At 40.6% G+C, this 13038-nt stretch overlaps 1 protein-coding gene across 1 annotated transcript in view; it reads left to right on the top strand.

Annotated features, from left to right (window-relative positions):
* The first annotated feature begins 761 nt into the window (after nt 1–761).
* DYNC2H1 (dynein cytoplasmic 2 heavy chain 1) overlaps nt 762–13038 on the top strand; it is a 392465-nt gene continuing 380188 nt past the window's right edge. Inside the window, exons 1-10 of the mRNA XM_054015569.1 lie at nt 762–1139; nt 4796–4966; nt 6103–6238; nt 6610–6728; nt 7561–7705; nt 10058–10290; nt 10619–10753; nt 10849–10962; nt 11152–11263; nt 11466–11590. Of these exons, the coding sequence (XP_053871544.1) occupies nt 933–1139; nt 4796–4966; nt 6103–6238; nt 6610–6728; nt 7561–7705; nt 10058–10290; nt 10619–10753; nt 10849–10962; nt 11152–11263; nt 11466–11590 (1497 nt within the window). The 5' untranslated portion in view covers nt 762–932. The remainder of the gene's footprint in view (nt 1140–4795; nt 4967–6102; nt 6239–6609; nt 6729–7560; nt 7706–10057; nt 10291–10618; nt 10754–10848; nt 10963–11151; nt 11264–11465; nt 11591–13038) is intronic.

Genomic DNA, 13038 nt, shown 5'->3' with positions numbered 1-13038 from the left:
CTGTTCCACCTTGCATTTAACTGTGACAGTCAGGGTATCTTTCCCAGACCTGAAGAAGTGCTCTGTATCGTTCCAAAGTTTGTGTCTCTCACCTAGGGTGACCAGATAGCAACTGTGAAAAAACAGGACAGGGGGTGGGGGGTAACAGGCGCCTATATAAGAAAAAGCCCCCCAAAATGGGACTGTCCCTTTAAAAACGGGACATCTGGTCACCCTACTCTCACCCACAGAACTTGGTCTAATAAAAGATAGTAAAAAGAAGAACAGGAGTACTTGTGGCACCTTAGAGACTAACAAATTTATTAGAGCATAAGCTTTCGTGGAGATAGTAAGTACCTCATCTCCCTAACACCCTGGGACTGACTTGACTTGGTGTTGTTGTAAAACCAAGTCAGGTAGGGTTACAGGGGCTAGGTAATCACTCCTGCACGTAACACTTTTGTGACAGAGGCGCGGGGGCGGTAAGCGGGGGCGGGGGGGAGAGAGCGAGACTGGAGCTAGCGAGACCTCCAAGACCGCCCGGACAGCGGGGCGGCAGATCTACGTGCGCGCGCTGCGCCTGGGTCACAGTAGGGCGAACCCCTCCTCAGGCTCCCCACCCTTGCCCCTCCCGTGAGGAGCCGGGGCGGGGATTGCATCGATGCTAGCGGGGAGTGGCTAGCGAGTGCCTATCTTCTCTTCGATCCTCCCCTTCCCCCAATGGCCACGGCAGGCGCAGCGCGTTCCCGACATCCCAGCCGAGCGCGAGAGCGTTCCGCGGTACCGCGGCCGCCATCTTCGGTCGCCATAGTGACGGCTCCTGGCAACCCGGGGACGCCAGACGGTGTTCGGGCCTTTCACTGAGCCTGTGGATGAGCCCCCCTCAGTTACCTGCCCCCCCGGGGTGAGCTCTCCTGCCCCGAAGCCCCACCCCCGGCGGACACCCCGCCATCATGTCTCTGGCTGGGGAGGGAGACAAGAGGAAACGCTTCATATCGGTCACCGCAGCAAATTATTTCGGCCTGGCAGCGTCGGCCGATCCCACCGACCCGTCCAGTGCGCTCGTTGCCAGCCCCCAACTGGCCAACTTCCTGGACGACGGCAACGAGTTCCTCCTCACTGTGCAGCACTCGGGCACGCAGCTCACCGTGTCCAACAAGGTACGTCCATGGAGTGAGCGTCCATGCAGACCCTGGGGCCTGGTGTGCAATACGCCCTCCTGGTGAGAGTGTCAGACCATGGGCTTTGTGATGTGTGAAGTGCCAGCCTGGTGCCAGAAAGCCTTTGACGAGGTCCCTTATCTCTTAAGCAAACTAAGCTGTCACCCAATAGGATGGAAGGTCCTCTCATGGATCAGTAGTTAAAAGCTAGGAACAAAGGGTAAGAATAAATGGTCAGTTTTCACAATGGAGAGAGGTAAATAGTGGGGACCTGCAAGAATTTGTATTTGGACCTGTGCTGTTCAACATAGTCATAAATTATGTGGAAAAGGAGGTGAACAGTGAGATAGCAAAATTTGCAGACAATAGTTACTCAAGATAGTTAAGATGAAAGCTGACAGCAAGGAATTACAAAAGGATCTTGCTAAACAGGGTGACTGGGTGACAAAATTGCATATGAAATTCAGTGTAGATCACTGCAAAGTAATACATACTGGAAAATATAATCCCAACTATTTATACAAAATTAGTCTAATTTAGCTGTTACCACTCAAGAAAGAAATGTTGGGATCATCCTGGATAGTTCTCTCAAAACATCTGGTCAGAGTGCTGTGGTAGTCATCTCATAAAAGATAACAATAGAATTGGAAAAGGCGCAGAGAAAGAAGGGCAAGAAAAAATATTAAGAGTATGGAACAACTTCCATGTGGGAAGACATTAAAAAGATGGGGACTTTCAGTTTGAAAATGAGATGACAAAAAAGGCGATATGATAGAAGTCTATACAATCATGAATGGTATGGAGAAAGTGAATAGGGAAGTGTTATTTATCCCTTCACATAGCATATGAACGGGGGGTCACCGATGAAATTAATAGGGAGCAGGTTTAAAACAAACAAAAGGAAGTACTTCTTCACACAACGCACAGTCAACCTGTGGAACTAGTTGCCAGGGGATGTTGTGAAGGCCAAAAGTATAACTGGGTTCAAAAAGGAATTAGATAAGTTCACAGAGGATAGGTCTATTGGTGGCAATTAGCCAAGATGATCAGGGATGCAACCACATGCTCTGGGTGTCCCTAACCCTGCAACTCCCAGATGCTGTCACTGGACAACAGAAGATGGATCACTTGAAATTGCCCTGTTCTGCTCATTCCCTCTGAAGCATGTGGCACCAGCCACTGCAGGATACTGGGCTAGATGGACCATTGGTCTGACCCAGTATGGCTGTTCTTATGTTTTTATATTTATATAGACTATGGTCTCTGATATGTGACACACCATTCTGGTGTCTGTGTCCCTGCACACCATGGGCTCTGGTGTGTGACATGCTGCCCCAGTACTAGTGTGTATGGAGACCAGGCGGTCTGGTGTGTTACATGCTATTTCCCTTCGAGTTCTAGCAGAGTCTCAGGTCCTAATGTGTGACATATATACATTCTGTCTCATTGTGAGTGAGTTTGCAAACCACTAGATCTGGTGTGTGACACGCTGTCTCAGTGTGTTCACAAATCATGAGACCCACTGTACAGTGTTCTGTCTCAGAGGAAACATCTACGGCGGGAGGGGCATTTTATTATCTCTGCATAGATCATGGGGCTTGGTATGAAGTGTACTGTCCAGGTGGAAGTGCATGCAGACTCTATGATTCAGTATGCGACTCATTACTCCTACGGCTTGTGTATACCTCTGAGCCCAGTGTGTGGCATGCTAACTAATGGAAAGCAACTGTGCAGACCAGGGTGCCCAGTACATTCTGTGTCCATGTGGTATGGAGAGTGCTCTGTTTTATGTAAATTAGGTGAAGTTCCTGCTAACATTGAACTATTGGTGAATTGTGTTTGTTGTCCTCAGTTGCAGAAAATTTGGGTACCACTGACAGAGCATTTAAAGTTAATTTTATCAAAAACATTGCGCACCATAATATCTTGAGAAATAAGTAACATACATGATTGTGTAAAAAGGGTGTCTGCTGTACTTGAGGAAAATAAAATGGGGTGATATAGAGTTTTCTGCTATATGCAGAATGTCAGTGTTTTGCATGTTATTGCTAACCCTTCATTCTTCAGTTTGATTGTAGACCTTTCCCCCCTGTTCCATGATAAGATTTTAGAATAGACTGTCAGTTTTATCTCTTGTTGTCTTGTTTTGGTTGGATTGATAGAAACTTTATGTTATTTAAACACAGGAGTTTCTGGCAAGTGGGATGGATTGGGGACTTGGGGAAGGTTCTCCTCAGTGCAGAGGGAACCATAGCATGTGAGTTGAAAATTCTAGTTATTAGACAAAAGATTGAACTTACTATAGCCAGAGGCCAACATGAAATATGAGGTGAGGGCCCACTACTGGAGTCCAGAGGCAAACTCCATTTTGTCAGTGGATCCTGCTGAGATGCTCCATTTTTCATTTTAACCTCTGTCTAGTAAGTGTCTGATAAATTTGAAACCTCCTTCCCATGATCCTCCTCTGCCTGTTGGAAGGGAGAAAAAGATTCCTTTTCCCTCCTAAACCTAGGCTCTTGGCCGCTGTGCAGAAGCTGGGATCTCTGCTAGTCTACTTTTCCCCAGCCTCTGTTTTATGTGTCTTCTTCCTTGAATAGCTTCAGTGCTTGCCTCTGCTACTTGTAGTTTTGCCAACAAGCTGCACTGTGAAATTGACATGACTCTTCTGTTTCTACTGCTGCCCATCCCGTACTGGGCCACAACGTTGAAACTGATGAAATTCATATCAATTTCACTCTGCCATTGTTTGAGGTGTCTATGAGCAGCTGCAGAGGTTTTGGAGCTAGCTGTCTGCAGGAGTGGCGCCAGGGTTTTTGCCGCCCTAGGCGGCAGTGCTCCTCCTCTGAGCATTCAGGGGGGCTGTGGTCTTCGGTGGCGGGGGTCCTTCCACTCCGCGTCTTCGGGGTACTTTGGCGGCGGGTCCTGGAGCGAGTGAAGGACCCGCCGCCGAATTTCCGCCGAAGACCCAGAGCAGAAGGAACCCCCGCAGCCGAATTTCCGCCGAGGACGGCAAAATGCCGCCCCCCAAATCCTGCCGCCCTAGGCGACCGCCTAGGGTTGCCTAGTGGAAGCACCGGCCCTGGCCGTCTCCAGACCATGAAGATTGTATAGATTCACATTTGGAAAGTTATCTTCAAAACCTGAAGGGTAGAAACTAATTTTTTAAAATGAAAGCTTAAATTCTGCAGCATGTGATATTTTACACTCCATCACTTGCACTCCACCTGCTTGACCCTGGAAGGTGGGGGAGTGTAATTTTCAATGCCAGCATAGTATAAGTAAAATGGTTACTTGACATTAGAACGGGTTGTGGGTTTTTTGGCAAAATGGTTTTTTATCCACTCAAACCATTTTTTGCCCAGCTCTACTTATAATGCAGAGGCCATTTTAAATATTTGATTTTGTATTACATTTCAGATTCCTATTCAGCCCAATATAAATATCACATGAAGTTTTGAATTTATTACAAATCAGATATGAACAGAATGTTTGTCACAAGTCAAGTAGCATGAAATTTTGTAATTAATTATTTCCTTACTCCAAATTGTATAGAAAGTGCATTTGGGGGGAAAAACATCTTGTGATTTGCAGTATCTTTCTTTCTTTCTTTCTTTCTTTCTTTCTTTCTTTCACCTTGTGTTTTTTTATCATTATAGGTTGAAGCTGGTGATTCAAAAGATAAAGTATTGGTATTCTTTAAACTGCGACCTGATGTTATTACAGAAGATAATCTTCATAGTAATATTCTTGTGTCATCTATGTTAGATTCACCTATTAATACACTTTATCAAGCAGTACGACAGGTATTTGCACCAGTTTTATTAAAGGTGAGTAATACACTATTACAGATATTTTTATACATTAAAAAGTGTGTACTTACAGATTACTTTCCTCTCTTTTCATTATAAATCTTCCCCATCTCATGTTAATTGTTCTCTGAGATTTATTGTAATTTGCTTTTCTGTTAGCTTTAAAATTAAAATATTTATATAGGTTAAGGAATGAACAATTTATTTCATTTTCAAGTTAAAGGAGACACTTTACAGCAACCTTTACATAAGTCTGTGTCATTTTTTCAAATGTGTATCAGATATTGTCTCAACTTCAATGGCAGGACTGCACAAACCAGTATAGCTATTTTATATGGTAAATAGGTGTGCTGGATTCCTAAACTGACTTATTTGACTATGTTTTCCATTGTGCTGATGGGTTTTGCCTGCTTAAATTTCACCGTGTGTCAATAGGAGAATTGATCACAGAGGGCTAAATTCTGAGAGTTTTGCTTAATTGAGGAGTGCAGAATTTGGCACAGGGATTGGAGAGGGTGGCAGTGTATCTTACATGTGAAAATGTAAAAGCTAAACTGAGGATTAATATCTTCTAAAATGATACCTCCTTTTCTTATTTTGTGATAAGGAAGATATTTGCTTTATTCATTTTTTCATGAACAAAATAAAATCATGGCTACATTTCTTTATCTTAGCAAAAGAAATTTCATTGTTTCATAGTTTCCAAGCTCCAATTTATTTTCTGTCATACTTTTAGAGTGATTCCAGAAGATCACAATAACCTTCATTATTCATTTTAACCAGTAATTTTCAGCACTGAAGTAAATTCCATACCTGGTTGCCTTAATAGAGAATAATGAAAGAATATCTGTTTGCAGCATCCTTTTGCAAATATTAATCCATGTCTTGCAATCAATTTTTGAGCTGTAGGCCATGTTGAAATTAGTAAGGAGTTTTTTCAAAAAATTATTGGCCTGATATGGTTCAATGTTTTGATTTATCCAACTTGTAAAAGAATAAGATGCCCTTCCCTGAATTTACAGTACATTCCCTGTTCTCTTCCCCCATCAAATGAATAATTGTTATTCATCAATTATTTATTTTTGAAAAAACAGATAATAGAAAATGATAAAGAGTTCTAACATGATTTTTATTGCTTGGAATCTTTGTTGTAGGATGAGAAATGGAGTAAGGAGTTCGATCCCAAACTCCAGAGTCTTCTGAGTGAGCTACAGATTGGTTTGGGCACTGTCCTCAGAAGATCAGATCCTAATTACTCAGGAACCAAATTCCGTGAAGATGATGTGCGTGGTGTGTACCACAATTATTTCTTTTACAACACAATTTAAATTAAAAATTGAATATTTCATTAGATTTGTGAATTCATGTCTCTATCACTGTGATGTGAGTGGTTGAAGAACTTAAATAAAACAGAATAGACCTTGAAAGGTTGTGAATACTCTTATGAGTTAGGAATTGAGGGCACCCACTGTCTATCAGGATTGAGTGTATGGTGCCTTAATATTAAGCTGATATTACACCTAGACCCAAAAGTTGAAGCAGAATTATATAACCCAAAAGTAAAATTTTCCATTTTGAAGTGTGTTTTGGCTAAAGATGTTTTGTTATTATGCATTGTATCTGAATAATGTATTTAAGTGCTTTCTGTTTTGTATTTGCAGCAATACTTACACCAAATGATGAGTTTCAGTTCTGGATAGAGCGTGCTCATCGTGGAAGTAAATCATGTAGCAAAGAGAGAGCCTCTCATTTTAAAGATCTGTTTGAAGCAATTGCAAGAGTATGTTTTTTCTTTTATTTATTCAGTGATGTATTTATATCAAACATAGTAAAGAATTTACTCAACTTGTGAAATTGTATGAGATGTTCAGAAGTACAAAATCTTGGGCAAAATTCTTCTTGCAGTTTCTCTTCTGCATCTCCCACTGACTTTAATGGGGGTTGCTCAAGTTTGATTCAGAGCAGAATATGGTCCCTTCAATCCTAAAATTAGTCTTAAAGAGATTAATATTTATAAAGGAATGGTAAGAAGATTGTCAGCTGAAAATGGAATGATGATAGTTTATTTTTTTATTATTTAACACACAAGATCAGTGTTCTCAAACTTTTGTACTGGTGACCCCTTTCACATAGCAAACCGCTGAGTGTGACCTCCCCCTTATGAATTGAAAACACTTTTTTATATATTTAACACCATTATAAATGCTCGAGGCAAAGCGGGGTTTGGGGTGGAAGCTGACAGCTCACGACCCCCATGTAATAACCTCACAACCCCCTGAGGGGTTCCCACCGCCAGTTTGAGAACCCCTGCCGACAAGATGATGATTGTGGACTCTGCCCTGCAAAGTATTAAGCACTTGAATCATTTTATTCACATGAATAGTTCCACAGAAGTCAGTGAGACTATTCACATGAATAAAGTTACTCACATCCTTATTTTTTTGGCCGGATTGTGCCTTATATTTTTAAGTGTTAAAATAAAGACCTGACGTATCTGTAAACAAGAAAATGCCTCAGTTAATTAAAATATTTGAATATATTCTAAAGAATTTAAATATTTCTAATCCATCAGTAGCACAATCATGTTATTTTAAAATGTATTTTATTTCTAGGATTATTGCAATTTGGATAGTCTCTCTTTATTTGAAGTTGTGGACTTAGTGGAGACTACTCGGGATACTGTTGACGATGTATGGAGACAAACAGAATATGATCCCTTTCCACAACCACGCATGCAAAATCTTTTGGATGTCATAGGTAAAGCTTCTGGTAGAAATGATCATACATTTTCAAATCAACAGGTCTGGATAACTTGCACCCAGGAGACTTAAAGGAACTAGCTGAGGAGCTCTCTGAACCACTAATGTTAATTTTAACAAACCTTGGAAAATTGGGGAAAATCCAAAGGATTGGAGGACTGGCAAAATAGCTCCACCATTTAAAAAGAGTAAAAGGGATGACCCATGGAACTGTTGACTCATTAATCTGACATCATTCCCAGACAAAATAATCTGGACTATCAACAAAGAATTGCAACAATTTACAGATCCAGACTAACACGGCTACCCCTCTGAACAAAGAATTGGAGGCTAAAAATATAATTAATACCAGTCAATATCTTTTCCTGATATGTAGGTATTGTCAGACCTGTTATCTTGGCAACTGTGTTGATATAGTATACTTGGATTTCTCCAAGGCATTTGACTCAGTATCACATGAAATTTTGACTAAAAAACTTGCATTATATGGAACCAACGGGGCACACATTGGATGGATTAAAACCTGGGTCACTGACAGCTCTCAAAATGTGGTTGTTAATGGGGAGACATCAGTGAGCGGCGCCACTTCTAGTGGGGTCTCTGAGGGATAAGTTCTTGGTCCAATGCTATTTAATATTTTTTATCAAAGATTTAGATGATGATATAAAATCTTTGCTGGTAAACTTTACAGATGACATGAAGACTGGTGGGGTAGTAAATCATGAGAAAGGCAGCTTATGGTTACAGAGTTATCTGAGTCTCCTTAAATGGTCACAGTCCAACAAAATGCATTTTAAAACAGCTAAATGCAAGGTAATACATCTGGGAGCAAAGCATGAAGACAATATCTGCAGGATGGGAGACTGGTTTGGAAAGCAGTGAAGGACTTAGAGAGCATTGTGGATATCCATGTCATCATGAGTTGTTAGTGCAATACTGTGGCAAAAAGGGCTGTTGTGATCATTGGTTTTATAAACAGGAGAATATCAAGTAGAAATAGGAAAGTGACCTTGCCTCTGTACACACAGCATTAGTAAGACCAATACTAGACTACTGTGTTCAGTTCTCCACACTTCAAGAAAGATGTGGAAATATTGGAGAGTCTTACAGAAAAAGGCATAACAAGATCCATTGGGTAGAAGTTGAAGTTAGGCAACTTCAACCTTGAAATAAGTCTCAATTTCCTAACAGGGTAAATAAACATTGGAACAACTTATCCAGGGAAGTGGTGGACTCACCATTGCTTGGAGTCCTTGAAACTAGGGTTACCATATTTAAAAATTAAAAAAAGAGGACACTCCACAGGGCCCTGGCCCCAGCCTCGCCCCTTCCCCGCCTGGCCCCGCCCCAACTCCGCCCCTTCCCCAAATTCTCCGCCCCAACTCAGCCCCTTCTCCTGAGCGCCCCGCATTCCCCCTCCTCCCTCCCAGCCATGCGAAACAGCTGCCCGAGCGCTACCGGCTTCACGGTTTGCCAGGCAGCCCCCAGACCTCCAGACCCTGCGCCCCCGGCCGGGCGCTTCCCCAGCGCAGCCGGAGCCCGAGAGGGGAAGCGCCCAGCCGGGGGCGCAGGGTCTGGAGGTCTGGGGGCTGCTCGGCAAACTGTGTAGCTGGTAGCGCTCGGGCAGCTCGGCTCTTCAGCTACACAAAGCTGAGGTGTCTGGACGGAGCAGCAGCAGCCGCCGCCGCGGGGGAATCCGCCTGCAGCTCGCAGCCTGCTGGAGCCGCTCTAAGGTAAGCAGGGGACTAGTATTTTCCCGGACATGTTTGGCTTTTTGGCAATTCCCCCCGGACGGGGATTTGAGGACCAAAAAGCCGGACACGTCCGGGGAAATCCAGACGTATGGTAACCCTATTGAAACGAGATTAGATATCTTTCTAAAATGTGTGCTTTAATTCAGCTTCTGGGAAAAATTCTATAGCCTGTGCATGTAGGGGGTCAGGCTGGATGGTCATGGTGGTCTCTTTTGGCCTGGCAGTCTATGAATCCTCATTTCATTCCTCCCTTCATAGGCCATGGAGAGGATGGGAAGCTCTGCATTGTCCTCAACATGCTCATAACACATGCAACTGTGTATTAAGACTTTTATTTTTAAATATGTTGTCTTACACAATATGTATATAATTTAATTTATTAAGGATTCCAGTTCTGTAGCTCTTACTTGTGAGCAAAGGATTGCAGAATCAGGCCCTAAGTGAATAGTTGTTTGTTTATGAGATTTGCATTTAGTATCAAAATATCTCCTCAATAGCTTTTAAAAATGTAAATGCACAGTGCTGTGGAATATAAAGAAAGGATTTTAAACATACTTGTTATATTTGGGTCTGTGTATGTTTTTGTGCTGTTTTAGGTGGCTCTCTTGGTAGGTTTGTTCAGAAAAAAATGGGAACTTTGAATCTGTGGGAGGATGCTTTTCACATTGTGAAAGAAAATCTGAAGGCTGGTATCATGATTTGTGAACAGTGGGTAGCTGCCTGTGATCACCTAACTGGACAACTATGGCAACGATATACACCGCATCTATGGAAAAGTGAGAAATATGTTCCTGAATCATTAGACAAACTTGGAAAACGTCTTGATGAGGTATTCGTTTGGTGAATTTTGATTTGTTTTTGTTGGAAACAAAACTACAGAGGATTTTTTTAGTTGTAAATAAAACTGTGTAATATTTTCCCATCATTTTTATAATCAGAGCATGGTTTAATACACATATTTGGGTTCAATGTTTACTTGACTTTAGCTCATTGCTAGGGAAGTATTATTTGTGATGGGGTGGTATGGTACAGATGAGGGAGTTTGTGCTGTGTATTGCATTTCTTGCTTTTAATGTAAGTTATGTGCCCAGGCATCATAATAATGGACACATAAAAATCCCATTACAATAAATAAAAATATTACTTTTTTGTTTTAGGTGCTGACTATTAGAACACTTCATGAAAAACTTGCATATTTTTTACCAGTGGGGGAACAACAAACATTGCACCTTGCTCAGGTGTTTGAACCCTTTGCTGGCCTGAATCCTGTGCACTATAACCCCTACACAGAGGTATAATGTTTATTTTATTTTCTATACATAATTTCTGTGACTTTATTGTGAGTATTAACATATCTCAAACTAACACAGCTGTTCATTATCTCCAGCCTTTATGGAGAGCTGCAGTGTCTCAATATGAGAGAATTGTTGCACCAGTGGAACAGAAAATAGCAAGCAAATTGAAAACATTTATTTCAGAAATTCAAGACAGTCCGCAACAGGTAAAAATATTTTTATATCACAAAGGCTTTACTATGTATCAGGCTGCAGAATTCTCAAATAGTTATTTTAAGTCAAAGAAATAGTTATTTATGATTACATATAGGATTTATGAACAGTGGTGCCTAAGAATGTGTTTCATTTTATTGAGTAGAAATAATCTTTTTTCTTTACATTATTTCTTATGCTAGCTGTTTCAAGCATTTCAGAAATATAAGGAACTGGTAAAACGCCCAAGCATTAGCAAAGAGTTGCTTTTGGAAAGAGAAACTTTGCTAGCAAGACTTCAGGACTCTGTCAAAGGTAAAAGTGAATTATAGACAATTCAAAATCAATTTGGAAATGTTTTAATTGATCTCTACTTTGTCTTTTTTCTTTTGGAAGTAGTATTTTGCAACACATTTTTTTTTTAAAAAGTCTAGTATGTTGTTTGTAGCTATAATTCTTTATTGCTAACTGGTTCTGTTGCTTTGTGGGTCTAATATGAACAGTTTGTTTGATACAGATTTTCGAACAGACTTTGAAGCTCGATGCCATGGTGTTCCTGGTGATGTATCTGGGCCACTTTCAGGCAAAAATCTTTCTGAAGTTGTCAATAATATTGTTTGGGTGCGGCAACTGCAGTTGAAGGTAATAGTTTAAATTCTTGTTGATACACTGCATACTGACTTCCAATTAAAAAATGTGGCATAAAAGACCTCAAAGGTACTCAACATCTGCAACACTTGTTGACTTCACTGGAGTTAAAGGTTAAAAGCTCCTCTTCAGTAGGACTCTTGCTAAATAGTTTTTCATTTATTCAACATGCAAAAATTATCTCTTGGATAAATAATACATTGAAAAATTACTTATGTTAAACGAGGTTTATTAAAAATATTTTAGAGTATTACAAAAACTGGGAAAGACTAGAATTCTACAGTGGTGGTAGACACTCTGGCTTAGATTGCTTCCTCAAGTATGCACATGTGGTTCCCATAAAAGGTTTACAATGAGCCAGATTGTGACCCACTTACTCTCAGTAGCGAGTAGTAACTCATGAGTAGTCCTTCAGAAATCAGTGTATTTCTCATGTGAGTAAGTGCCCACAAGGGCAAGCAAGGGGTTCCCAGTATCATATTAAAAAGCAGAATTGTTGGTTCTTTGTAGTAAAGTTAGGGTGTGGTACATTAGTGTTTTCTGTTTCACAACAGGATGGGTTAAAGGTATTTGCTCAGTTATAATTCCCTGCCTTTGATTAGTTTGTATTCAAACAATAATATCAAACAATATCTGTGCCTTGCTATCATCACATTTATAATTTGTTATATAAATTGGTTTCTGAGATTAAAGAAATGCATGTGAGGTGTACAGTATGTAACATATTTAAGTGTGTGGAATAAGGAAAAGGCAGGTAGAAATGAATTAATTGAATGGAAAGATTTTTACAGATTCATACACTAGATTCACATGTCCTGATGAATTTGACCTTTAGAGGAAACATTTCAAATTTTTAGACATTCTAAAATCCAACTCAGAAGGTAGCATCTGCTATAACATATGCACCATCACTTCTTTATACATACACTTATGTTTGTGCCAATGGCATACTTTTGGTTTTTGAGAAAGGCTTTACTTGCTCTGCTTTCCTTCTAAAAACGCCAGAGGCATTTTAGTATTTTAAACTTTTTACTTAAATTGCAGTTTGTGACAGAGTTATGAGAATAGGCACATTTTTAAACATACATGCCATAAAAAGGTATTTTGAAAAGTGATGGAAAAAGTGTTCAGACCTTCTGAATATTTCCTTATGCTTTTGACATTCAGTTGAAATTCATCTTCTCGTTTTCTTAAGATCCTGGGAGAAACACTGCTTCCTAATATATTTGACTGTATAATAGAGACCTCATTCTGGCTTACTGAGGTGAATCTATCAACATAATTATCTTGAGAGAGAGAATTTATACTGATTTACCAAATTCAGATTAATCAAAGCTTTGTAATGTCCTCTGTGATTGTATTGTAATCTTCTTTGTGCTCCAGGTCCCCCAAGTCTAGGGCACACTAACTAACAAGGCACCAGCTGGCTTCAAAGAGGCTGT

This window comes from Malaclemys terrapin, chromosome 1 (assembly GCF_027887155.1).
Source record: "Malaclemys terrapin pileata isolate rMalTer1 chromosome 1, rMalTer1.hap1, whole genome shotgun sequence".
Lineage (NCBI taxonomy): Eukaryota > Metazoa > Chordata > Testudines > Emydidae > Malaclemys > Malaclemys terrapin.
The sequence above is the reverse complement of the archived record's forward strand: the minus strand, read 5'-3'. Positions and strand labels throughout refer to the sequence as shown.